General features: G+C 58.2%; 1 protein-coding gene and 1 long non-coding RNA gene across 9 annotated transcripts; one reads left to right on the forward strand and one right to left on the reverse strand.

Moving 5' to 3' along the window:
• On the forward strand, positions 1-21,276 carry ALDH3B1 (aldehyde dehydrogenase 3 family member B1). Of its 7 annotated transcripts, none has more exons than XM_055270309.2 (10): positions 1-142; positions 6,706-6,868; positions 9,976-10,086; positions 10,222-10,342; positions 10,619-10,704; positions 11,148-11,229; positions 12,886-13,272; positions 13,997-14,163; positions 17,994-18,093; positions 19,733-21,276. In XM_055270309.2, the coding sequence occupies exons 1-10, from the start codon at positions 3-5 to the stop codon at positions 19,921-19,923; spliced, it is 1,548 nt and encodes a 515-aa protein (XP_055126284.1). In that variant the 5' UTR covers positions 1-2; the 3' UTR covers positions 19,924-21,276. The 7 variants fall into 7 exon arrangements, with proteins under 7 accessions (XP_055126284.1, XP_055126311.1, XP_055126293.1 ...); XM_055270318.2 differs by lacking the exon at positions 1-142 and adding an exon at positions 634-1,784; XM_063644578.1 differs by lacking the exon at positions 1-142 and adding an exon at positions 5,797-5,881.
• LOC134737330 (uncharacterized) lies at positions 5,013-22,397 on the reverse strand. Of its 2 annotated transcripts, XR_010122133.1 has the most exons (5): positions 21,721-22,397; positions 21,284-21,420; positions 9,748-9,839; positions 9,164-9,287; positions 5,013-6,814 (listed from the first exon to the last, which is right to left on the reverse strand). It is a non-coding gene; the product is annotated as an uncharacterized lncRNA (long non-coding RNA). The 2 variants fall into 2 exon arrangements; XR_010122128.1 differs by having other exon boundaries at positions 21,284-22,397.
• Positions 22,398-22,441: the final 44 nt, after the last annotated feature.

Here is a 22,441-nt window from a genome sequence, read left to right on the forward strand (position 1 = left end):
ACATGCTGAGCCATGTGACTGGCAGCGGCTGGGGGCTCCATCCCACACAGAGGACGGGGGCTCTGCAGTCCCTCACCCCCAACCTAATTAATCACGGGCCACCAGTGTGGGCGTGGTCCAGAAGACCTCACCGCCCTCCCAGGTAGGCAGGGAGCTGGCGGGGGGATGCCGTGATGAGCACCTCCCAGGTGCCACGTTGGCCCAGAGGCCCTGGGGCCAGGAGCTACGGAGACCCAGGGCACCAGGGAGACGGCAGCAGTGGCAGGCCCAGGAAGGGGCATAGAGGAGGCTCTTCCCCCACACCTGTCACCCTGTCCCCTGCCTGTCCACACCCACAGCAGCTTGCACATCATCCCCGCAGCATGCTGGCTCTGAGAGGTGTATCCAGGGCGGGCTGGGGGCAGGCAGGGACAGGCTTTGGCACAGCTGCCTGTGCCGAACCTGAGGAGGATCGGGACTACAGGAACCACCAAGGTGACATGTGGCATCATGACCACGGTCCTAAGCAGAGAGGGAGGCACTCCTCCTGGGAGGCAGAGGGGACATCCGGGACGGGTGCAGCCCCAGCTCTGGAGCAAGAAGCTCTGCCACACACACACCCCATGTTCACATCCCACCCCGTCTCTGCCCCCACTTCCTCATTTGTAAGATGTTAGATCTGGGGAAAGACAGGCTCTATGAATGGGGTGGCCCATGGGGTGGTGTGGAGGAACACAGAAGCACAGGGCGCTGGGAGAGGAGCAGGCATGAGGTGTGGTCCCTAAGATGGTATTTCTAGACTCCAGCCACCTTTGGGTCTGACCTCTTTGTTTTGCAGAAGGGGAAACTGAGTCTTGGGTAGGGTGTAGCAGGACAAGCCGCAGACAAAACTCTTCAGACGCTGGATTAAAGAAGGAAGAGGTTATTCGGCCGGGAGCATCGGCAGACTTGCGTCAAGAGTCAAGCTCCCTGAAAAAGACATTCTTGGCCTTTTTAAAGGCTTACAACTTTAAGGGGTCCACGTGAAAGGGTCGTGACAAATCGAGCAAGTGTGGGGAACGTGACCAGGGGCTACATGCATCAGCTAACAGAACAGAAAGTTTTGCAATGCTTTCTCATACAATGTCTGGAATTTACAGATAACACAAGTAGTTTAGGTCAGGGGTTGATATTATTATTATTATCACTTTTTTTTAACTACCAGGGCCAGGTGGCTGCGCCAAGGTCTTCTGGCTATTTCTCTTACTTCTGTTTTTTTTTTTCTAACTTTTTGCTTTCTCTCTTTCTTCCTGTCTTGTAAACCAGGCAACGTGGTAGGAGGAGGACAGCAGGAGTAATAGTGGTCTCCTTCCTTAGGGGAAGCATTGAGGGAAGGCTGGGAGTGGGGGGTCGAGACTTCCTTGCTATTCTGGGCCATAACATTCCACATAATATTATAATATAATATAATTAATACAATAATAGTTCCCCACCCCACACCAGGATTCCCAGGGCCCACTGCCCCACTCCTCCTCCTCAGGCTGCCCCTCAGCTCGGAGCTCAGCCCTGCCGTGTGGCTCTAGCTTGGCGCCCTCTGGGCGTTGACTGCTTTTCTGTGGTCTGGGAGGAGATGTTGAGGCCCCTGAGGGAGGCGGTGGTGAAATCTTGGCTTGCAGCCTCCAGCCCGCCCAGAGCCAGAGTCAGGCACGAGGCTAGGGCAACTCCGCCCCCCCCAGGGGCTGGCCCTGTGTTGGACATTTCTTAACAGCAGGGCCACCAGGCAGAGCGGGACAGCCAGGAGGAAGGGCAACTTGGCAGAGCCTCAGGTACAGTATCCCGGGGAGGCTGGGGCTGTAGTGGGCCAGCAGTCGGGCCGGAGTCCAGCTCAGCAACTCCGGGTTACAGGCAGCCCAGGCGGGCCTAGCCACCAGCAGCTGCACTCAGGGGCCACCGTGTCCTGGCTGAGCTCATCTGCCTGCCTGCTGGGGGAGAAAGCGGAAGGAGGAGAGGCAGGTCTGGGGAGTGGCAGCGAGGTCCCGGGCACCCCCCTGGCCAGCAGGCACCCTTCCGTTGTCCGAGCTGGGTTGCCACCGCCTCCTCTTCCTGGGATTCCCGGACACCCTCCAAGGGAACCAAGGGAACAGCTCTGGGTCCAGCTGCCCCAGGAAGGACTGCGTGCCCCTTCCCCACAGGGGTCAAGTATCCCTTCCAGCAACAGCTGTTTCCTGGGCACCAGCGTGCATGCCCAGTGCTGATGCGGGGATGTGGCCATGAATGACTCTGGGAAAGAATCATTCTTAGCAGTGGACTTTGTCAGGATCCAAGAAAGGAGTGACCAGCCAGCCCCGCCCCGCCCCGCCTGCAGGAGGCACTTCTCATCCCAGGAACTGTGCCCCATCAGGGAGCCGAGGCTGTTCAGCCTCTTTGTAACCCGGAGCTGGGTTGGCCCAAGCCACAAACGAGGGGATACGCTGGTCCCTGGCTCCCCAAGGGAGGGGCTGCTGAGCTTTGGGAGACCTCACGAAAATCCATCTTAAGGCCATCAAAAGACAAAATGACAACACATTTGGTTATAGATCAAATTGGCTTCTATTCATGCTTAGTGAATCTAGACAGCCTCCATTCTACAAAATGGAATGAGAGCTCCCACCAGGCAGTGGCGGAACAGGGGGTTGGTAAGACAGGAAGGAGGAAACAGAAAAATAGGAAACACCAAACCGCCTAATACCGGATCGCTGCAGACTGCTTTTTTTCTAAGGAGTAAGGCAGAGGGGACTCCTGATGATGCCGGCTCAGGTGGACTGTAATCTCCTGCTTCCCGGAGAAACTGGTCTGTTGTTTTGGGCTCTGTCTGCTTCCTTAAAGCTTCGGTTTGATGATGTGGCATTTGGCATGAGTGCCTCCATTTTGGTTTGGTCTGGTCTGTTGGGGCCTAGTACAAGAGCTCAGTTCAAAACCACAGCCTCTCATCATGTTTGTTTAATGAAGCTGAACTGCAGGAGATCAGAATCGGAGACCCTGCGGTATTGGGCCTGTGGGTCCCCTGAAGTTGGCCTAGTGATCCCCGCCTTCTGGCTGCCCTGATGGGGCTCCCCCAGGCCCTCTACCCACCATGTTCAGTCCCTCTGTCACCACATCCCTATCCCCAGTTGGGTCTCTAGGGTTATGTCCTTGTCTCCCCAACACCCACCCTGGATCAAGGCCCCTTCAGGCCCCTGCCCCAGGGGTCTCCTCCCCCAGCCCTCCTCTGGTACAACCGTCCTCCATGGATACTGAGCACGTCCCGAGGTCCCAGTGCTTGAATTCCCCCGACAGTGGTATCGGTGCCACAGGCAGTGCCCAATTTTACAGATGGGAAATACAAAGAGGTCAAGCAACCTGCCCAAGGTCTCCTCACTCACACATGTGGTTGCTGCAGTTTAAACCCAGGTCATTGGGCCCCCAGGCCATGCCATGCTGGGAGGATGCTCTTAGAAGGCCCATGGTATAGATGAGGAAACTGAGGCAGGAAGCATGAGAGAACGGGCAGAGCCTCCGTTTCCTTGGAATCCAACCCACTTGACGGGCCAGGGTGTGAACAAACAAGGGGGGGTCCCTGCCCAGGGACAGTCCCTCAGCAGGACGGTCCCTGCTGTGAGGTTGGGGGCAGCGGCTTGGCCAGCCATTCACTCCCTGTGATGTGTCAGCCCCGTTCCTCCCTACTCTGTTCCCAGAGCCTGTGGGCACCCGCAGCGAGCACCCAGGCTGGCATAGTGCCCAGCACATGGGCACCTGAGTATTGTTTTTAGAGGCCCGTGGCCTTGAGGGGAAGTGGCTGGTCCTGCCCCGGCCCCCAGGCCAGAGGAAACAGCCGCTATCTTCATCATCAAATGATGTGGCAACTACCCCCCACCCCAGAAGCTGCAGGTCTGGGCCAGATGCGCCTCAACCTGTGATGGGCCACGCCCCAGAGACCCTTGGGCCCATCAGCCCCTGGACCTCAGTGGCTCAGCCCCAGGAGGCAAGAGGCGGTCTCAGACCCCCAACCTAAGCAGTGTGGGGAGTGGCAGCAATGATGAGGAGGGAGGCCAAGGAAATGGAATCCAAACAGCAAGAGACCTCCCCTCGCCAGGCACCCCTCCCACAGCCGGCCTACCGGAGTCCACCCGGCCCTGGGTCTGCCGTCCAGGCCCCAGCCCAGTGTCCCTTCCCCCAAGGACTTGGCTGCCCATCCCCAGGGGACTGTGAGGGAGGTGGGAGCTGAGGTGGGTAGCCTTCTGCTCTTCTGGATTTGGGTTTTCCAGTGTGAGGAGCTGGGTGGCATCAGGCAAGCTCTGGCCCTCTCTGAGCCTCGGCCTCCATCTCCTTCAGTGGGGTGAATAGTGGTCCCTCAGTGGGCGGCCGTGGTGGTGAAATGAGCGAGGGCAGGCATGGGGATCACACTCCTTACGACCTCACACTGTGGGAGGGGTGCCGCGGGGGTGGGCTTGGGGGCCCCCAGCCCAGTGCCTGATTGAGGAGTTTCCTATTCTGTGTGTCCACAATGGCTGCCCAGCACCCTCGGGAGGTCACAGGCCCAGGATCCCCCCAGTCTCAGGCAGAAGGCGGCCTTGGCTTCTCCGCTTGCCAGGGTCCTGCCCAACTCCCCGTCCCCCACTGGGCACTCCCTGGGGGCCTCAGTCCAGAGTGAGTGACCCATAGGAGCAATGCCAGGGCTGGTTGCCCTGTGGGAGAGATGTGTCTTGTGGCCCTGGTGAGTTGGTTTCAGTGTTGCTAGGAGGGTTGCTGGAATGTTCCATGCAGAACTCCATCCCCCACAGAGCTCCTGGCCCACGGTCCACCATTCACGTTAGGTGCCTTGCATTTTTGTGGTTTCTGCAGAGATTCTTACAAAAGGCGAGGGAGGTGCAGGCGTGGTTTGCCTTTGACCATTGGCAGAAGTCTGAAGGTGAGAGTGGAATGGAGAAGGACCCAGGAGAGTGCGGAGTTGGGGGATTTAAATATTTGCAGGCTATGTAGCAAAACACCCAGAGCTGACCTTTGTCGAGTACTTTCTGTGGGCACAACAGCAAATGTTTTGTGCAGCGTGATGTCATTTAATCCTCACGATGACACCAGGTGCCATTAGCATCCCCATTTCACAGATGAGGAAACCAAGGCAGAGAAGGTGAGTGACTTGCCCAAGGTCCCACAACCAGTAAGAGGCAGAGCCCGGAGACAGGCCTCATGGCTCGAGAGGCTGGTTCTTGGCTCCTGGGTCTCAGTCCTGCTCCCGTGACGAGCCATCCACTATGGGGACCGTGGTGCCTGTCCTGTGTGCGGGCAGCTGCCCAGCTTGTCCCGATCAGAGCAGGAAGATGGTGGGTTCGGCCTGGCCCCCCCAGTCACTCCAGCTGAGGGCTGGCCTGGGGCTCCCGACCAGGCTCTCAGCAGCACACTGGTCCAGCAGGGCCATCCTGCAGACCGGAGCAGGTCCCGCCCTCAAGGTGGCCACTTCACAATCACCCACAGCCTTGCGCTCACCGATGCTGGCCCTGGGCTCAGAACCGACTGTGTGGTCTCATCATTAGCTGGCAGGTGCCATCACTACGCCGGTAACATGAGAGGCTTCGAGCACTAGGTCTCAAATAAGTAGGCACAGAGGGGCCTGCCTCCCAGTCTAACGAGGGGGAAGTAAGGGGGATGTGGACAGGGTTGGGAGGTGGGTAGACTGTAACCAGATGTTTATCACATGGCACAACTCAGAACGGTGGGGAGCAGAGTCAAGGGGCCACTGTGACAGTGGATGAGGGCATAATCTGGGTGGGCTGCCTGGAGGAAGCATCAGCCAAGCTGATATCTGGAGGAAAGGGACTCGGAGAGGGAAGGAGGAAAGGGTCCCCACAGGTCCTTGGCACCAGGCCGAGGAACGAGTGCGTCAGAGTGCTCCTCCGATGAACTTCAAGTAAACAGGCAGGGCTCAGGAGAATGTCTAGGCCCCTACCCTGCCTGCCAGCTCTGGGTGGCACCAGCACGGAGGCAGGAACGCCCTCTCCCCTGCACTGATCCTCTCCCCCACAGCGGTTTCCACCTCTTAGCACCACAGCCCCAGCAGGGTGGGCAGCAGGGCCTCCAGGGGGCCCGAGGTGTTCTCTCCCTCTTCCTGCGGAAGCTGAGGCACAGGGAGAGGAGGCTACTGCCCACTGGCCTGGCCTCCCTGGGCAGTGCCCCCAGGCTGGGGACAGAGGAAGACGGAGAATTCTGTGTCTGGAGTGCTCCAAGGTGGTGGCCATGGTGGCAGTGGGTGGGACACCCCCTCTACTCATCAAGCTTCTGCTTACCCCATTCAGGCTGGCAGGGGTGAGGCCGCCCCGCCTCCAGGAGGGACATCAGGGCAGGGCAGAGGCCATGGCTTGGGGTTAATTTCTGTGCGGCAGGAAGAAGTGTGGCGCTCTGCCTGCCTGCTCACCCTCGGGGGCTGTGGTGGAGCAGCTGTCCCCAAGCCCACACCCAGTCCTGCAGCCGCCTCCAGGTCCATGGCAGAGGGGAGTGGTGCGAAGGTCTTCATGTGTGTCTGGGAGTGCTCACTGTTGGGTGAAAGGGGTTGCTGGCAACCTCAGTCCCTGTGGGGTCATCTGAGTGGGTCCCTGTGTGTGTATAAGGTAGAGGTGTCTGCTAGCCCCTATGGGTGCAGGCAGGTCAGGAGTGCCCAGACCCTGGGGCGGCTGGGTGGTGCCCGTGCAGGAGGGGCAGCCCTGGCCACCCGGTTCATGCCGCCCCATCTGGCAGGATGGACCCCTTTGAGGACACGCTGCGGCGACTGCGGGAGACCTTCCACGCGGGGCGCACACGGCCAGCTGAGTTCCGGGCTGCGCAGCTCCGAGGCCTGGGCCGCTTCCTGCAAGAAAACAAGCAGCTTCTGCACGACTCACTGGCCCAGGACCTGCACAAGGTGGGCTGGGGTTGGGGGTATGAGAGGGTGCACCGGGGCAGGGGGGCATGGAGGGCAGCTGGGACAGCAGGGGATGAAGACAGCTGCGCCCTCCATGAAGTGGGGCTAAAAGCAGCTCCTCCCCTAGGCCAGAGCCGCTCTTGCACATTCATCCAGTCACTCATTTCTGTATTCCTGCAGCAACTATCTGCTGGGCACCTACTATGTGCCAGGTACTGTTCTAGGCTCTGGGGATATAGCAGAGAATAAAACAAAGTTCCCACACCTACGAAGCTGACCTTCTGTCAGAGACAATAAAACAGCAAATAAATAATTGCACAGCAAGGCCAGGCACAGTGGCTCACACCTGTAGTCCCAGCACTTTGGGAGGCCGAGGTGGGCGGATCACTTGAGGCCAGGAGTTCAAGACCAGCCTGGCCAACATGGCGAAACCCCGTCTCTACTAACAATACAAAAATTAGCTGGATGTGGTGGTGGGCACCTGTAATTCCAGCTACTCGGGAGGCTGAGGCATGAGAATCGCTTGAACCTGGGAGGTGGAGGTTGCAGTGAGCCAAAGTCACACCACTGTACTCCAGCTTGGGCAACACAGTGAGACTCCATCTCAATAATAATATTAAAAATAATAATTACACAGCATGTTGGGTTGAAATATGTGCCCTGGAGACACACCCAGGGTGAAGGGGAGAGAGGGGGCCAGGATCAGGGTGCTGTTGTATATGTGGGGGTCAGGGAAGGTTTCTCTGAGAAGGGGGCAGAGACGTGAAGATGGAGGGGGAGGCTCCCCATGGAAGCTGGGGAGACGGCAGTGGGCACAGCATGTGCAAAGGCCCTGAGGCAGGACGTGCTGGGTGTTTCTGCTTGAGGAGCAGCAAGGAGGTCAGCATGGCTGTGGGGGGTGGGAAAGGAAGAGACAGCAAAGATGAGGTCTGGGGTACGGGCCACACTATGTAGGGCCTTGGAGGCTGTGAGGCCTTGGCCTTCTCTCTGGGTACAGCAGGCATCATGGCCTCTGTCTGGACCCTGAAGGTCTGGGGCCTCAGCCCCTCCCAATCCCAGGGGAAGCCAAGGCAGAACCCCAAGAAACACACTTCTACCAACCCCTCACCCATCAGGGCCCATGCACCTGCCTGCCCCTGCCTCAGGACACCTGCCCCTGCCTCAGGACACCACCTGCCCCTGCCTCAGGACACCACCTGCCCCTGCCTCAGGACATCTGCCCCTGCCTCAGGACATCTGTCCCAGGGGCTGCCCCCGGCTACTATTCTCTGGACAAAATGTCTCCTCCCTTTGCCTTGAAGGCCATAGTGTTCAGACCTTCCCCCAGCCCACTGGGTTCCCTGGGGACTGACTCCCCCACCACCACTGAGCTTCTGCCACCGGCCGCCTGCCAGCCTTCATGAGACTTGACCTGACGTCTGTCTGGTCCCTTTTCTCCCTTCGGCTCAGATTCCACCTCCTGCCTTCCCATCCCAGCTGCAGGAGCGGGGCCCTACAAAGGGAGCAGCAGCCCAGAACATTCAACCTGGTCCCTCCCTCTGGCCCTGGTCAGCCCCCGTCCCCACCCTCAGCAAGCAGCATCTGCCCAGCGTCACGTGCACCCTCTCAGTTAACCCCTTGGTGAATCTGGTTGGGCAACCATACCCAGTGGCCCCCAGAAAAGGCTCAGAGAGAGTGTGTTCTTGCCCAAGGGCATGCAGCCAGGAAGAGCAGAGCCAGAGTTTGAACCTGGCTCAAAATAGCCCAGTCTCCCAAAGTCAGGTTCCAGGTGACCTAGGAGGCGTGGTGGGCAGGCCACCAGGCTCATGGGGCCAGAGCACAGGCTGTGGGAAAGTCCGTGTGGAAGGCACCTTCGCCCAGCCTCGGTGGCTGGGAGGTGCTGGTGGGCGTGACGTCTTCCTCCCTCTTGGGGCTGAGCGGTAGCCCTGGCCTTGCCCCTGGTTCGCTGAGTGACCTCAGGCAGGGCCTCCCCTTCTCTGGGCTTCGCTGGTCCTCTGGCCCATCCAGCACCCCACTGGCCCGTCTCCCTCTGCCCTGACCGGGAGAGCCTGCACCCCATAACCCCAGGCGCTGACTCAGGCAGGGAGACAGCCTGGCCCCAGTGTCCCTGACCTGTTCTCCAGCAGCCTGCAGCCTGCTGCCTGGCTGATCTCTCCTCCCTTGGGGTGCAGAGGGCAGGGAGCACTGGCTAGCCGAGAGCAGGACAATGTTCCTATTGATTCGGGTCTCCTCACTCCTGCTTAGAAGCCTGACAGTGGCCCTGGCCCCTGGGCTGTGGGAACTGACCGCATTTACCTAGGGGTGGCTGTGCCTGTGTCTCCTGCAGACCAATCTCCACCCTGCTCTTTGGGAGGCCGAGGTGGGAGGATTGCTTGAGGCCAGGAGTTCAAGACCCACCTAGGCAACATAGCAAGACACTCTGCAAAAAATCAAAAAACAAACTTTTTTAAAGTTAAAAAAAAAACAAAAAACCCTAAGTCAGATCCCATCCCTGCTCTTCTCAGGAGTCCTTCCTTGCCTGGCCGCCTGGCCCCCTCACCTTGCCCACTCTGCTTCTTGCTAAAAAGGAGCAGCACAAGCTCACAGCCACATTGGGGCCTTTGCAGCTGCCAGGGCCTCTGCCCACAGTATGCCGCCTCCCAGTACCCACGACTTGCTCGTTCCTTGCCTTCAGGTCACTGCTCCAATGTGACCGCCGCCTGGAGACCTGCACTGACCACTTTGTAAAAACAGCACACACACACACATGCTCATGTGGATGTATACACGTGCACACCTGTGCACGCCCACAGCCACACGCTCCAGCAGTCTCCACCCCCACCCTGCTCCGTGATTTCCGTAGCACAGCCGCGTCCTAATGGAGCCGTCAGGGTTCTCACCTTCATGTGGACCGACTGCCCCCTGCAAGGTCGGCTCCAGGGCAGGTCCCTCTGTTTGGCACAGAGACAGCACCTCACACAGGAAGCACGCACTGAACATGGAGTGAGTGAACGAATGAATGAAAATGAATGAATGAGTTGTGGAAGCAGGCCCTGCCTGGAGGAGGCTGTGCCCTCCTGCCCACTCTGGGAGTCCTGGCCCACCCTGACCCCACCCACTTCCTGCAGTCAGCCTTCGAGTCGGAGGTGTCTGAGGTTGCCATCAGCCAGGGCGAGGTCACCCTGGCCCTCAGGAACCTCCGGGCCTGGATGAAGGATGAGCGTGTGCCCAAGAACCTGGTGAGCCAGCTGGGCTGAGGCAGGCGGGGGGCTCAGGGGATATTTGCTCCCACAGGGTGGCCCCTCTGGGTGGGAGCTGGCTGCTGAGGGGCCGGGGTGCTGAGCACTTAATTTCTTCCCCGGCTCCCGGCCCAGGCCACGCAGCTGGACTCCGCCTTCATCCGGAAGGAGCCCTTTGGCCTGGTCCTCATCATTGCGCCCTGGAACTATCCCCTGAACCTGACACTGGTGCCCCTCGTGGGTGCCCTCGCTGCAGGTGAGAGCTGGGCCTGCCCCTTCCGGCCACCCTTCCCCACTCGAGGCCTCAGGGCCACCCATGGATCCCAGAAGGACATGGGAGAACTGGCCCAGGTGGCAAAGAGGACTGTCTGGTCCACCGTCCCCGGGCTGTGTGGCCCTGGGCCCGTCAGGTCACCTCTCTGAACCAGGTTCTGTGTCTGAAAGTGGGTGAGGCCGATGCCTGCCCTGCAGGTGTGTGGAGACCAGGAGTGGGCTATGCCTCCCCCAGCTCTCTCCCTGCGCTGCCCTTCAGGGAACTGTGTGGTGCTGAAGCCATCAGAGATTAGCAAGAACGTCGAGAAGGTCCTGGCCGAGGCGCTGCCCCGATATGTGGACCAGGTGAGCAGGGCTGCCGGGCAGGTAGAGCGGGAATAGGCAGGGCTCAAGGGCTGAGCAGCCCCTGGCATGGAAGGCCGAGTCCCCACCTCAATCCTGCCTCTTCTGAGTTGTGTAAACTTGACCAAGTCACCGCCCCTCTCAGCCTCAGTTTCCCTCTGAGGAGCAGCGAGGGCAGCCTGTTGCCCAGGGGTCCCGTGTCTGCCTCCACTTGGCCCTGGCATCACCCCCTCCAGTGCCAGCTGGACTCCAAGCTGGGCCTGCCAATGCCAGGGAAACTTGGGGAGCTCCCTTCTCCCCACTTTGCCTCCACCCAACCCTCCTAGAGCCCTGGCTGGGTCAGGCCAGGCAGGGCGGAGTCAGGGCAGGGTCCAGGCAGGGCGGGCTGCTCCCTGGGCTCTCAGAGCTGGGGTCCCAGAAGGAGCCTTGCCCATCCCACCTTGCAGAGCTGCTTTGCCGTGGTGCTGGGTGGGCCCCAGGAGACGGGGCAGCTGCTGGAACACAGGTTCGACTACATCTTCTTCACAGGTGAGGCCGGGACAAGGGTCGGGGCAGGCTGGGGTCGGGGAGGACAGCTGCTCAGGGGTCCTGTCCCTAACTCTGGGAGTCCACAAGGGAGACTGAATTCTCCTCTCTCTCTCTCTGGACCAGGCTGGAAGCAGTCCTGGACCCCTAGGACCCCTTAGGAAGGGATGGAGTCCCATGTCCAGGGCCAGCCCACCGTGCCAACCACAGCATCAGGAACCATAGCCTCTGCCCCCACTGCCCCCAGACCCTCATACATGACCCCACTGCCCCCAGGCTCTTAGACACCACCCTACTGGTGCCCACAGCCCTCTCTGCAGGCAGATGAGGGACTGGGCCTCAGCGTCCTGCCCAGGGTCACCCTGTTGGCCAGGATGGGGACAGGCTGGAATGTGCACACAAGCCCTTGATGAAATCCACGCCAGAGGTCACTTTTTTTTTTTGAGACAGAGTCTTGCTCTGTCACCCAGGCAGTGGCACAATCTTGGCTCACTGCAACCTCTGCGCCTCCTGGGTTCAAGTGATGCTCATGCCTCAGCTTCCCAAGTAGCTGGGATGACAGGCATGTAGCACCACACCTGGCTAATTTTTTGTATTTTTTAGTAAAGGCAGGGTCTCACTATGTTGCTCAGGCTGGTCTCGAACTCTTGGCCTCAACCAATCCTCCTGCCTTGGCCTTCTAAACTGCAGGGATCACAGGCATGAGCCACCACACCCAGCTTCGAGTTTTTGAGCTAGTGAGGGGCAGAGGGAGTGGGAGGAAGACAGTGGTGCTGGCAGGCGAGTCTGTGCCTTACAGGTTGAGGCAGTCATGGGGAAAGGCCCGGCAGGATTGACCAGGCCACCTCCCAGCAAAGGCAAAAGGAGCCCCGGAAGGAACTACAGAGCCCAGGAAGCACTGTGCCAGGACCGGGCAGGGGTGAGAGTAGAGAAGGGACAGTGGCTCCTGCCGGCTTTAATCCTTGACCACAAGGGGGAGACATGCCAGGGCCATCCCCACAGACGCAGCAGCGTGGTCCGGAATCAGGTCTGGGGAGGAGGCCTTGAGGCCCAGACAGGGCTACGGCAGAGAAGGCTGTGTGCATGGGGAGACTGCTGGGCCCCTGGATGCCAGCACAGAGGAGAGGTGAGGCCGAGCCAGGCAGGACATGGGGACGCCTGCATCAGCCTGGGCCAGTCCACCTCAAGGGTCAGAAAAAAAGGGCTGGGCAGGTGGCAGAACTTCCAGGTTTAGGTTTAGGGAAGAGAGACCTGAATGCCACAGACAGAGCTGGACTCCAGCCTTGGGTGATAAGGGATCCCCGAAGTTTCCAAAGAAGATGGGAGGGGTTCCATGCAGCATTTTGCAAAGAGTCCCCTGCAGGGTAAGCCAGGATCAGAAGCAGAGGTGGGAGGAGCCAAGGGGCTTGGCTCAGGACCCCGGGGGCCGATAGCAGCCATGTACCATTCCCTCCTGAGACTCTGTGATTAGGAGCTGGTCCTGGTGAAAGATGAGGAGGGCCCTGGGCTGCAGGGTGGCAGTGAGGAACAAGGAAAGGCCAGGTGAGGGCTGGTGCCCGCTGACTCCACCACCTCTCCAGAGAGGAGCGGGCTCTGGGCTGGGCCATCCTGCCTGGTCCAGGTCACTGAACGGCCACTCTGGCTTCCTTCCACACCCAGGGAGCCCTCGTGTGGGCAAGATTGTCATGACCGCTGCTGCCAAGCACCTGACACCTGTCACCCTGGAGCTGGGGGGCAAGAACCCTTGCTACGTGGACGACAACTGCGACCCCCAGACCGTGGCCAACCGCGTGGCCTGGTTCCGCTACTTCAACGCCGGCCAGACCTGTGTGGCCCCCGACTACGTCCTGTGCAGCCCCGAGATGCAGGAGAGGCTGCTGCCCGCCCTGCAGAGCACCATCACCCGTTTCTATGGCGACGACCCCCAGAGCTCCCCAAACCTGGGCCGCATCATCAACCAGAAACAGTTCCAGCGGCTGCAGGCGTTGCTGGGCTGCGGCCGTGTGGCCATTGGGGGCCAGAGCGACGAGAGCGATCGCTACATCGGTGAGTCCTGCTGCCCCTACCACAACCCACCTGGGCCAAGACCCCTCCTCACTGGAGGGCCCACAGCTGGGCCACGAGTCTGGACTTGCACCTGAAACCCGGCCCCACTGCCAGAGCCCGGCCTTGAGCCACGGCTCCGGTGCCATAATTCCGTCTCTGTGCTTCTGAGCCTGTGGCCCCATGAAGCCAAACTCTGGTCCCTCAGCCTTGGATTCGCTGAGCTCAGATCCCAGGGCTCCAGGGCCCAGTGTGCTAAGATGAACTCCCATCCCACCACCGACTGTCCTGAAAGGCCGTAACCTCCGATTCTCCGAGCCCATGATCCTCAGGTTCTAAACTCCAACGGCCCCATCCTGAGCCCCCAGTCTCCTGGGCCGTACGACTCGGCAGCTCACGGGACACTGCAGCTCCAACATTCTGGGACGCTGTTGCCTCATGAACTCCAAGGCTCTAAGATCCCATCACCCCTGACTGTGAGACCAAGGTTGGGGGATTCTCTGAGCCCCACAGGCCCTGAGTAGGCTGGGGAAGCCCTAGGGTCCCTTCTGGGGGGCTGTGGGGAGACTTTCTTCCCTAAACACTCCAAAGCCTGAAGCCCTGGGAAGTCAGACCTTGGGATCCTGGCCTGGAGCCCTGGCCCGTGGCCCTGTCCCCACCTCTACCCCCACCCCTGGGGGAGGTCCTGACTGTGGCCCCGGGGCTGAGCCGTCTCTGGTGCCCGCAGCCCCCACGGTGCTGGTGGATGTGCAGGAGACGGAGCCTGTGATGCAGGAGGAGATCTTCGGGCCCATCCTGCCCATCGTGAACGTGCGGAGCGTGGACGAGGCCATCGAGTTCATCAACCGGCGGGAGAAGCCCCTGGCCCTGTACGCCTTCTCCAACAGCAGCCAGGTGGGGGTGAGGGCTGGACAGGGTCAGGAACCCGCAGTGGGCAGTGCAAGTGGTGGCAGCAGAGGGGCCACCAAAATCCAGTGGCTTCAGGACTTTGGGATGGTGGTCCTCTTGGCTCCGTCTCTGCCCACTCTCCTGGAAGCAGCTGAGCCTCACCCACCCCAACCCTGTCCCCAGTCTGGACCCCACTCTCCTAGACCTTCAGTGGGTGGCTTCCCGGGGTCTTCTCTAGGGTCCAGTGTTTCCTTTAGGTCAGCCCCTGCCTTTGTTCTTCTTACACATCGGGGCCTGGTGGCCACATGACCCCTCAAGCCTGACTCTGAAGGTACAGGCAACGTGTCGGGGATGACCCAAAGGTGTAGGTCCGAGAATGAGCCCTGATCCCCCACCCCTGCTCAAGCTGCAGAGGCAGCCTGGGAGGCCCAAGGGCGGAGTCCTCAGATTAAAAAACACCAAGAGGTACCAGCAGTCCCTACCCACCCTCCCCGGCCCTCAGCCAGTTCTTCGATTCCCTCCACTTGAACTTTTTTTTTTTTTTGAGACGGAGTCTCACTCTGTCACCCAGGCTGGAGTGCAATAGTACAACCTCGGCTCACTGCAACCTATGCCTCCTGGGTTCAAGTGATTCTCCTGCCTCAGCCTCCTGTGTAGCTGGGATTACAGGCGTGTGCCACTATGCCCGGCTAATTTTTTGTATTGTTAGTAGAGATGGGGTTTTGACACGTTGGTCAGGCTAGTCTTGAACTGCTGACCTCAGGTGATCCACCTGCCTCGACCTCCCAAAGTGCTGGGATTACAGGCATGAGCCACCGTGCCCAGCCACTTGAACTTTTTTTAAATAAACTTTGTATTGGGAAATACTTTTACATTTACAGAAAAGTTGCCAAAATGGTACAGAGAGTTCCCATGTACCCCACACCTAATTTCCCCCATTTAATGGTGCTTAGATGGGTCAAAACTAAAAAAGTGATGGCAGGGCTGGGTGCGGTGGCTCACACCTGTAATCTCAGCACTTTGGGAGGCCGAGGTGGGAGGACTGCTTGTGCCCAGGAGTTTGAGACCAGCCCTGGCAATATAGCAAAACCCCGTCTCTATGAAACATTTTTTTTTAAGATTAGTTGTGCATAGTGGCGCACACCTGTAGTGTCAGCTGCTCGAGGCTGAGGTGGAAGGATCTCCTGACCCAAAAAAAAAAAATATGTGACAGCAGTGCTTTACTATTAACTACACTCCAGACTTTATTTGGATTTTGCCAATTTTTCCACTGACATCCTCTTTTGGCCCCAGGATCCAAGCCAGGGTCCCACCTTGTATTAATAAACCTCTCAGCTTGAGGAGTGCTGGACAAGTCTCCCGTAGAACATTCCCAGCCTCAGGTGTATTTCTCATGATTAAAGAAGGGTTACCAGTTTTAGGAGAGAATCCCACAGAGGTGAGCCTGCCTCTCACACCACAACAGGGGCACCTGAGATGCACACATGGCTAGTGAACCTTCACTACTGGGTCAGGACGGTATCTGCCAAGGTCTCCCTGGAAAGCTACTATTGTTTGTTTCTTTATTATTTGGAAGCAAGTCTCTAAGGCTACCCCACCCTCACCAGGTGGGGGTAATTAAGCTCTCTGCTGCTCTATCATATTGTTAGTTATTATCTAGTTATTTTTTTTTTTTTTTTTTTTTTTTTTTTTTTTGGAGACGGAGTCTCGCTCTGTCACCCAGGCTGGAGTGCAGTGGCGCAGTCTCGGCTCACTGCAAGCTCCGCCTCCCGGGTTCACGCCATTCTCCTGTCTCAGCCTCTCCGAGTAGCTGGGACTACAGGCGCCCGCCACCACGCCCGGCTAATTTTTTTGTATTTTTAGTAGAGACGGGGTTTCACCATGGTCTCGATCTCCTGACCTTGTGATCCGCCCGCCTCGGCCTCCCAAAGTGCTGGGATTACAAGCGTGAGCCACCGCGCCCGGCCTATCTAGTTATTTTATACAGTCTTTTCTTATTCCATTTGTGGTTTGGTGGAATTCTGTTGTATTGCCATTTGATACCTTTCTCTTCCTCCTTTGTATGATTGTTTTATAGGGCCTGCGAGTTTTGTACTTTTGTGTGTATTATGGCAAATACCAACTTGTTTTTATGTTAAGATTCCTTTGAGCATTTCTTGCAGGACTGATCTAGCAGTGATAAATTCCCCCAGCCTTTGCTTGTCTGGGAAAGGCTTTATTTCTTCATCTACGAAGCATAGTCTTAGCTGGATACAGTATTCTTGGCTAGCAACAGTATCTACATCTATTTCCCAGAATTCTGTAAGAAAGATTCATCTCTGGCCGGGCGTGGTGGCTCATGCTTATAATCCCAGCACTTTGGGAGGCCGAGGTGGGCGGATCACGAGGTCAGGAGATCGAGACCATGGTGAAACCCCGTCTCTACTAAAAAATACAAAAAATTAGCCGGGCATGGTGGCGGGCGCCTGTAGTCCCAGCTACTCGGAGAGGCTGAGGCAGGAGAATGGCGTGAACCCGGGAGGCGGAGCTTGCAGTGAGCCGAGATTGCGCCACTGCACTCCGGCCTGGGTGACAAAGCGAGACTCCGTCTCAAAAAAAAAAAAAAAAAAAAAAAAAAAAGATTCATCTCTTGAATTGTTTACTTAGGTCACTACGGATCAGGTATATTTATTTGACTCCAGGGGCTATAATCCAAGGTCGTGTCGTTTGTCTGAGGCTCGGGCTCAGCAGCCCATATAAGATGTCCCAGCCTCTTGGGTTGTGACCACCTCCTTCCCCTCTGGTGCTACAAGCAGCTCCAGGCTCATCTTGTATCTCCCCTGCTCCAACTCCAGAAGCAGCCATTCCTCCAAGGAGCCCTGCTTCATCTGGATACTTTCACCTTTAGAAAACTCTACAGAGGTTTTTTGACAGTGGAGTCATCTGGCTTCAAACTTTTCTGACCACCCAGAACTGATCCCAGGACACACAGCCACACCTAAGACACAAGTCATGCACAAGGTGGCTTGCCTGTACTACATGGGACACCCTCTGCTGCCTTCTGCTCCATCTCCTCCATCTGCTGCCACTGCGATTGTGGGTAATGCTGGTCTCATGCCATGAAGTGATGTCTGAATCCACTGGGGGGAGTCCACTTTCCCCACATCAGACAAGCCCTGACCCAGCTGTGATCAGAGGTTCACAGTGATTGCAACTAAATATACCAAAGTTTTTGTGCAGCAACAATTTAGTGTCTACCAATCTTTTTTTCCTTTCAGTCTTCAAATAAGTCTACAGATTGAGGAAGAAGGTCCTTTATTAAGTCAAGCAAGGGCCAAGCTTCTGTTTCTAAAGTGCAAATCTGACCACATCATTATGTTTTCATGTCCCTGTGCTCACACCACACAGCCCTTCAGCCTCCACTCTGTCTGTGGTGCCCTCTTTGCCTGAACAACTTCTGTCCCTCCCTGTCCCTCCACTCAGCAGGCACATGACACTCCTCCCCTGGGATGCCTCCCTACTGTCTAGCACTGCCCTGCTGCCACTACACCCTCCATGTCCCCAAGCAACACTAGGTTTCCTGACCCTACCCCCAGGCCTAAGAGTCTGTGCCCCCAGCATGGACCACACATGAGCAGACGTCCAGGAAACATGTCCCAAGTTGGAAGCTCCATGAGGAGCTGCTACACAACCCCCTGCCCCACTTGTACCATCACAGGCCCTTCAGCTGACATGGTGGCCTCAGACCCTTTCTGAGGCAAGATCAGTGTCACAGAGTCCAGCACGGAACAGGCTCTGGGTCCTGAGGATCCTGATGGGGCTCAAGGCGGCCTCACGCACATCCTGTTCTCTCCCAGGTGGTCAAGCGGGTGCTGACCCAGACCAGCAGCGGGGGCTTCTGTGGGAACGACGGCTTCATGCACATGACCCTGGCCAGCCTGCCTTTTGGAGGAGTGGGTAGGTGCCTGCTACCCTGCCCTTCTGTTACCATTTGGTCAAACTGCAATAGTGTTACCTGCATACATTCCTGCCAAAGCACCCCAGCCCCACCTCACTGTAGAGGGACAGGCAAGGAGGCCTCACCCCAGAACCCGCATCCTGCTCCCCACCCCAGAGGGTCTGAGTCCAACCTGGGCAACACAGCGAGACCCCATCTCAAAAAAAAAGTCTGCAGTGGAGCCTTCTAGACCATCTCTGCACAGACACACAATTTAGTGAACTTTTAAAAATACCACACAACTATGATCACACTGCCCACTGAGATGCTATTTGCTCTTCTCCCCAACGGCATGACCTGGCGTCTGCCCCTCAGCAGCAATGCCGCCGGCGTCCTTTACTCCAGGGCGGCTGCTCCTCTAACCCCATCCCCCCTCCAGCTCTCGGTACCACACCTCCCCACCCTGAGAGGCCTGGATGAGTGCCAATCCTCCACCCCCCAGAGCAGCCCCGATGCCACTGCAGAGTCCTGGCCTCTGAGTTAGGAAGCCTCAGAGATGGTCCCAGCAATGCACTGAAGGCCCTGTGGCGCAGGTGACACCTCCCCTCTCTGAGCCCACTTCCTCCTCAGTGAACAGTAGGCCCCAGGCAGGTGACAGGCAGCCCTGCCACCTGTCCACACTCAGCACCAGAGTGAACGATGGCAGGGCCAGGCAAGCTGCCTCAGGTGGGTCCACGCCCTTCCTAGAGGGCAGCCAGGGCCACAACAGTGCCTGTGCTGCTGTCCTGGCTCAGCTCGAGTTTGGGTGGCTGCCCCCGACCCCACCTAGCTGCCTCCCCAGCCCCAGCCCCAGCCTCCTCAACCCACCTCCCTGCCCTGGAGGAGAGTCAGGGCTGTCTGTGGGCACATCTGACCCTGCTGCTCCCTCAAGAAAGCCTCCCCCGGCTCCCAGGGCCCCAAGCCGACCCTTCTTGGTGGCCGTGGCCCCACTCCGGCTCCCCCGCCTGCTGCTCCCACAGCCTGAGCTCTGCCCAGGTCCCTAACACACCGCATGGCACCCACCTCTAAGGCTCCCCAAGCCTGGGTCCCTCTTGCCCCCACCCACCCTCTTCCTCTCATTAACTGCATATCCCTGGAGCTCACTCACTGCAGGAAGCCCCCCAGCCAACCCCACTCCACCCAGGCTGTGCCCTGGACGCCCTGGCCTGGGGCTTCGTCTGCCTCCCAACCTAGACACTGAGGAGAGTTCATTGCACACAGCACCTACTGGGTCCAGGGGTTTCAACATCCCCTCAATCCTCACCACAACCCTAGGAGGGAGGTACCCTTGTCACCCCACGGCAGAGGAGACTGGGGCACACTCCAAGGTGACACGGATTGTTTTCAGCAGGGCCAGGGTTTAACCCCTGGCAGTCTGACTCTGGAATCCATGCCCTTGACCACCATCTGCCTATCTTGCCCTGGCATCTGGTGTCCCCAAGGCTTACTGAGCTGGTGTCAAGCTCAGGGTTAAGCCCTTTACCCACAGTGCCTCACGATCAGCCCACTGGACAGATGGGGAAACTGAGGCTGAGGGGTGAAGTAGCCCGCCCAGGCCCCACTGTCTGTGACTGGGAGACCCCCAGGGCCTGACCACCTGTGTTCTCTGCCACTGTACAGGTGCCAGTGGGATGGGCCGGTACCACGGCAAGTTCTCCTTTGACACCTTCTGCCACCATCGCGCCTGCCTCCTGCGCAGCCCGGGGATGGAGAAGCTCAATGCCCTCCGCTACCCGCCGCAATCGCCACGCCGCCTGAGGGTGCTGCTGGTGGCCATGGAGACCCGAGGCTGCAGCTGCACACTGCTCTGAGCCCTTCCCCAGGCCCAGGCCAGAGACCACCATGACCGCTGTTGCCTGCAGCTGGTGGAGACGGGGCCTGGGCTCCAGGGCCCGAGGAGGAAAAGGATCGCCAAGGCTCCAGGGCACCCCTCAAAGCAGCACCTGCCTCCTCCCTCCTGGATCTTCCCTCTCCCTGCCTCAGCCTCCTCCCTCAGCTGCTCCCAACCACGAGAGCTGAGGTGGGAGGCATGGGAAACAGTGCAGTGACCCACCCCCTGCCCCCGCACCAACCACCCATGTTCAGGAGAAAAGGACAGACATGGCGCCTCTGAGTCACCCCTCTCCTGTGGGGCAGGCGTCCGAAGGGCCCTGGCATCTGACTCAGACCACACCATGGAATCACTGCATCCAAGGCCATCCCTGCCCTCTCTGAGTCTCAGTTTCTCCATTTGTTCAGTGGAGAGAATTAACCATTGATACCTGCTGGCTGGGTGCGGTGGCTCACACCTGTAATCCCAGCACTTTGGGAGGCCGAGGCGGGCGGATCACCTGAAATCAGGAGTTCAAGATCAGCCTGGCCAAAATGACGAAACCCCGTCTCTACTAAAAATACAAAAATTAGCCCAGCGTGGTGGCGCATGCCTGTAATCCCAGCTACTCAGGAGGCTAAGGCAGGAGAATCGCTTGAACCCGGGAGGTGGAGGTTGCTGTGAGCTGAGATCGCATCACTGAACTCCAGCCTGGGTGACAGAATGAGGCTCTGCCTTAAAAAAAAAAAAAAAAAAACCCTCCTGGGACTGTTGCAAGGATGAAATGAGGGATTGAGGGATTGAGGGATTGAGGGATTGGGGGATTGCTGAGCTGGAGCTCCAGGTGTCCTATCTTTTCTCGGTGGGTGGCACGGAGCGAGGCCACCTCCCTCTTCTCTCCAGCCAGGTGGGGCTGTAGTTATGTGATAGGGTCTCCCTTCCCTCCAGACCATGCCAGAGGAGCTTGGAACTCTTTATCCTCACGGTGCCCACTACGAGTCATACTCTTCCCCATCCTGCTCATCCTCCTGGGCCCCATCCACTCAGTCAAAGCAGAATACAGGGTTTCCTGTCTGACAACCCTTCTCACCTCCCAAGTCCCACTTTTGAACAAGTTGATGATTCTGAAACCGGCCCAATTTCCTAACAAGCCGGATGCTTGAGAAACCTACATTTGGACAATGACAGGCAGCTCCTGCGGCCTGCGGGCCACCTCCTCTTCCTTGGCTCCTGCTTTCTTTTCAGACTATATCAACCTACAACTTTAGTTGGGGAGGGGGAAAGGGGTGGACCTGAGTTTCGTCTCCTGTCTCTCTGGCTGATGTCACCTGAATAAAGCCTTCTTCCCTGGCAATACTTACATCTCGGTGATTTGCTTTCTGTGCATCTAGCAACAGGACTCTGGACCAAGCCCCTGGCATTGGGTAACAATTCTATAATGCTGCAGGACTTCCCCAATCCACGCAGGAATCTCCGCAGGCATGCATGCAGGAATCGCCTGGTGAAGGGCCAGGGTCAGGTGTGGGCCACCATCCCAAGACCTCCCTTCTTTCCAGGGCCAGCCCCTCTCCTCTGAGCACCTGCTGACCAGCCCAAAGCCCTCTCCACTCCTCAGCTTCAACTCCCCCAGGGTGTCCCTGTGGCCCACAGGTCCTTTGGAGGCTCGGGCATCTGCATGCAAATCCCAAACCACTGTCCCCTTTGCACACACTGAGCCTGCCCTTGTCCTCGTCCTGGTCTACCATGCGTGCCCTCCCTCTGTCTCCTTCCCTTCCTGGCCTGCCCAACTCCTACCTACCCTCAGCGCAGATCCTCCCAACACATACAAGCAGGCAGCCTCGGGGCCTCCGCGGGTCCCTCTACCACAGCATTCCCGGGGAGAGGCCCGGCGTGGTGGTTCATGCCTGTAATCCCAGCACTTTGGCAGGTCGAGGCAGGAGGATCGCCTGAGTCCAGGAGTTCCAGACTAGCCTGGGCAACATGGAGAGACCCCGTCTCTACAAAAAATACAAAAATTAGCCGAGCCTGGTGGTGGCAGGCGACTGTGGTTCCAGCTGCTCGGGAGGCTGAGAAGGGAGGATCACCCAAGCCTGGGAGGTCGAGGCTGCAGTGAGCCGAGATCGCACCACTGCATTCCAGCCTGAGCCACAGAGCCAGACTGTCTCAAAAAAAAAAAAAAAAAAAAAAAAAAAAAAAATTCGCTGGTAGGAAACATAGGCTGGTTGAGTACGGGAGTCATACGGATCAGGTGGATCAGGCGGCTGCACACCGCAGCTCTACGGCCCGGGAACGTTACTAAATACTCCCATGCCTCAGTTTCCCGCCTTAACGTGATAACACGTTACTGTAGTTTCTCCACGCAGGGCTGCTGTGAGGAATAAAGGACGCCGCGTGAGTAGAGTATCTCGTCGTCATTACCGTCATCACACGACCCCCACTCAGACCCGGCGGGCCCACCATCTGCACCCAAGGCGACCGCAAACGCTTTCTAAACCACGCCCCGGATGTCCCGCCTCCAG

This window comes from Symphalangus syndactylus, chromosome 1, assembly GCF_028878055.3.
Source record: "Symphalangus syndactylus isolate Jambi chromosome 1, NHGRI_mSymSyn1-v2.1_pri, whole genome shotgun sequence".
In the NCBI taxonomy this organism is placed as follows: Eukaryota; Metazoa; Chordata; class Mammalia; order Primates; family Hylobatidae; genus Symphalangus; species Symphalangus syndactylus.

Excerpts from the sequence above, each read along its gene's own strand:
- ALDH3B1 (XM_055270309.2), top strand. The coding sequence starts at position 3 with ATGCTGAGCCATGTGACTGGCAGCGGCTGGGGGCTCCATCCCACACAG. Across the intron at positions 6,869-9,975 it reads TGGCCCAGGACCTGCACAAG|TCAGCCTTCGAGTCGGAGGT; the intron begins GTGGGCTGGGGT and ends CACTTCCTGCAG. Across the intron at positions 18,094-19,732 it reads CCTGCCTTTTGGAGGAGTGG|GTGCCAGTGGGATGGGCCGG; the intron begins GTAGGTGCCTGC and ends GCCACTGTACAG.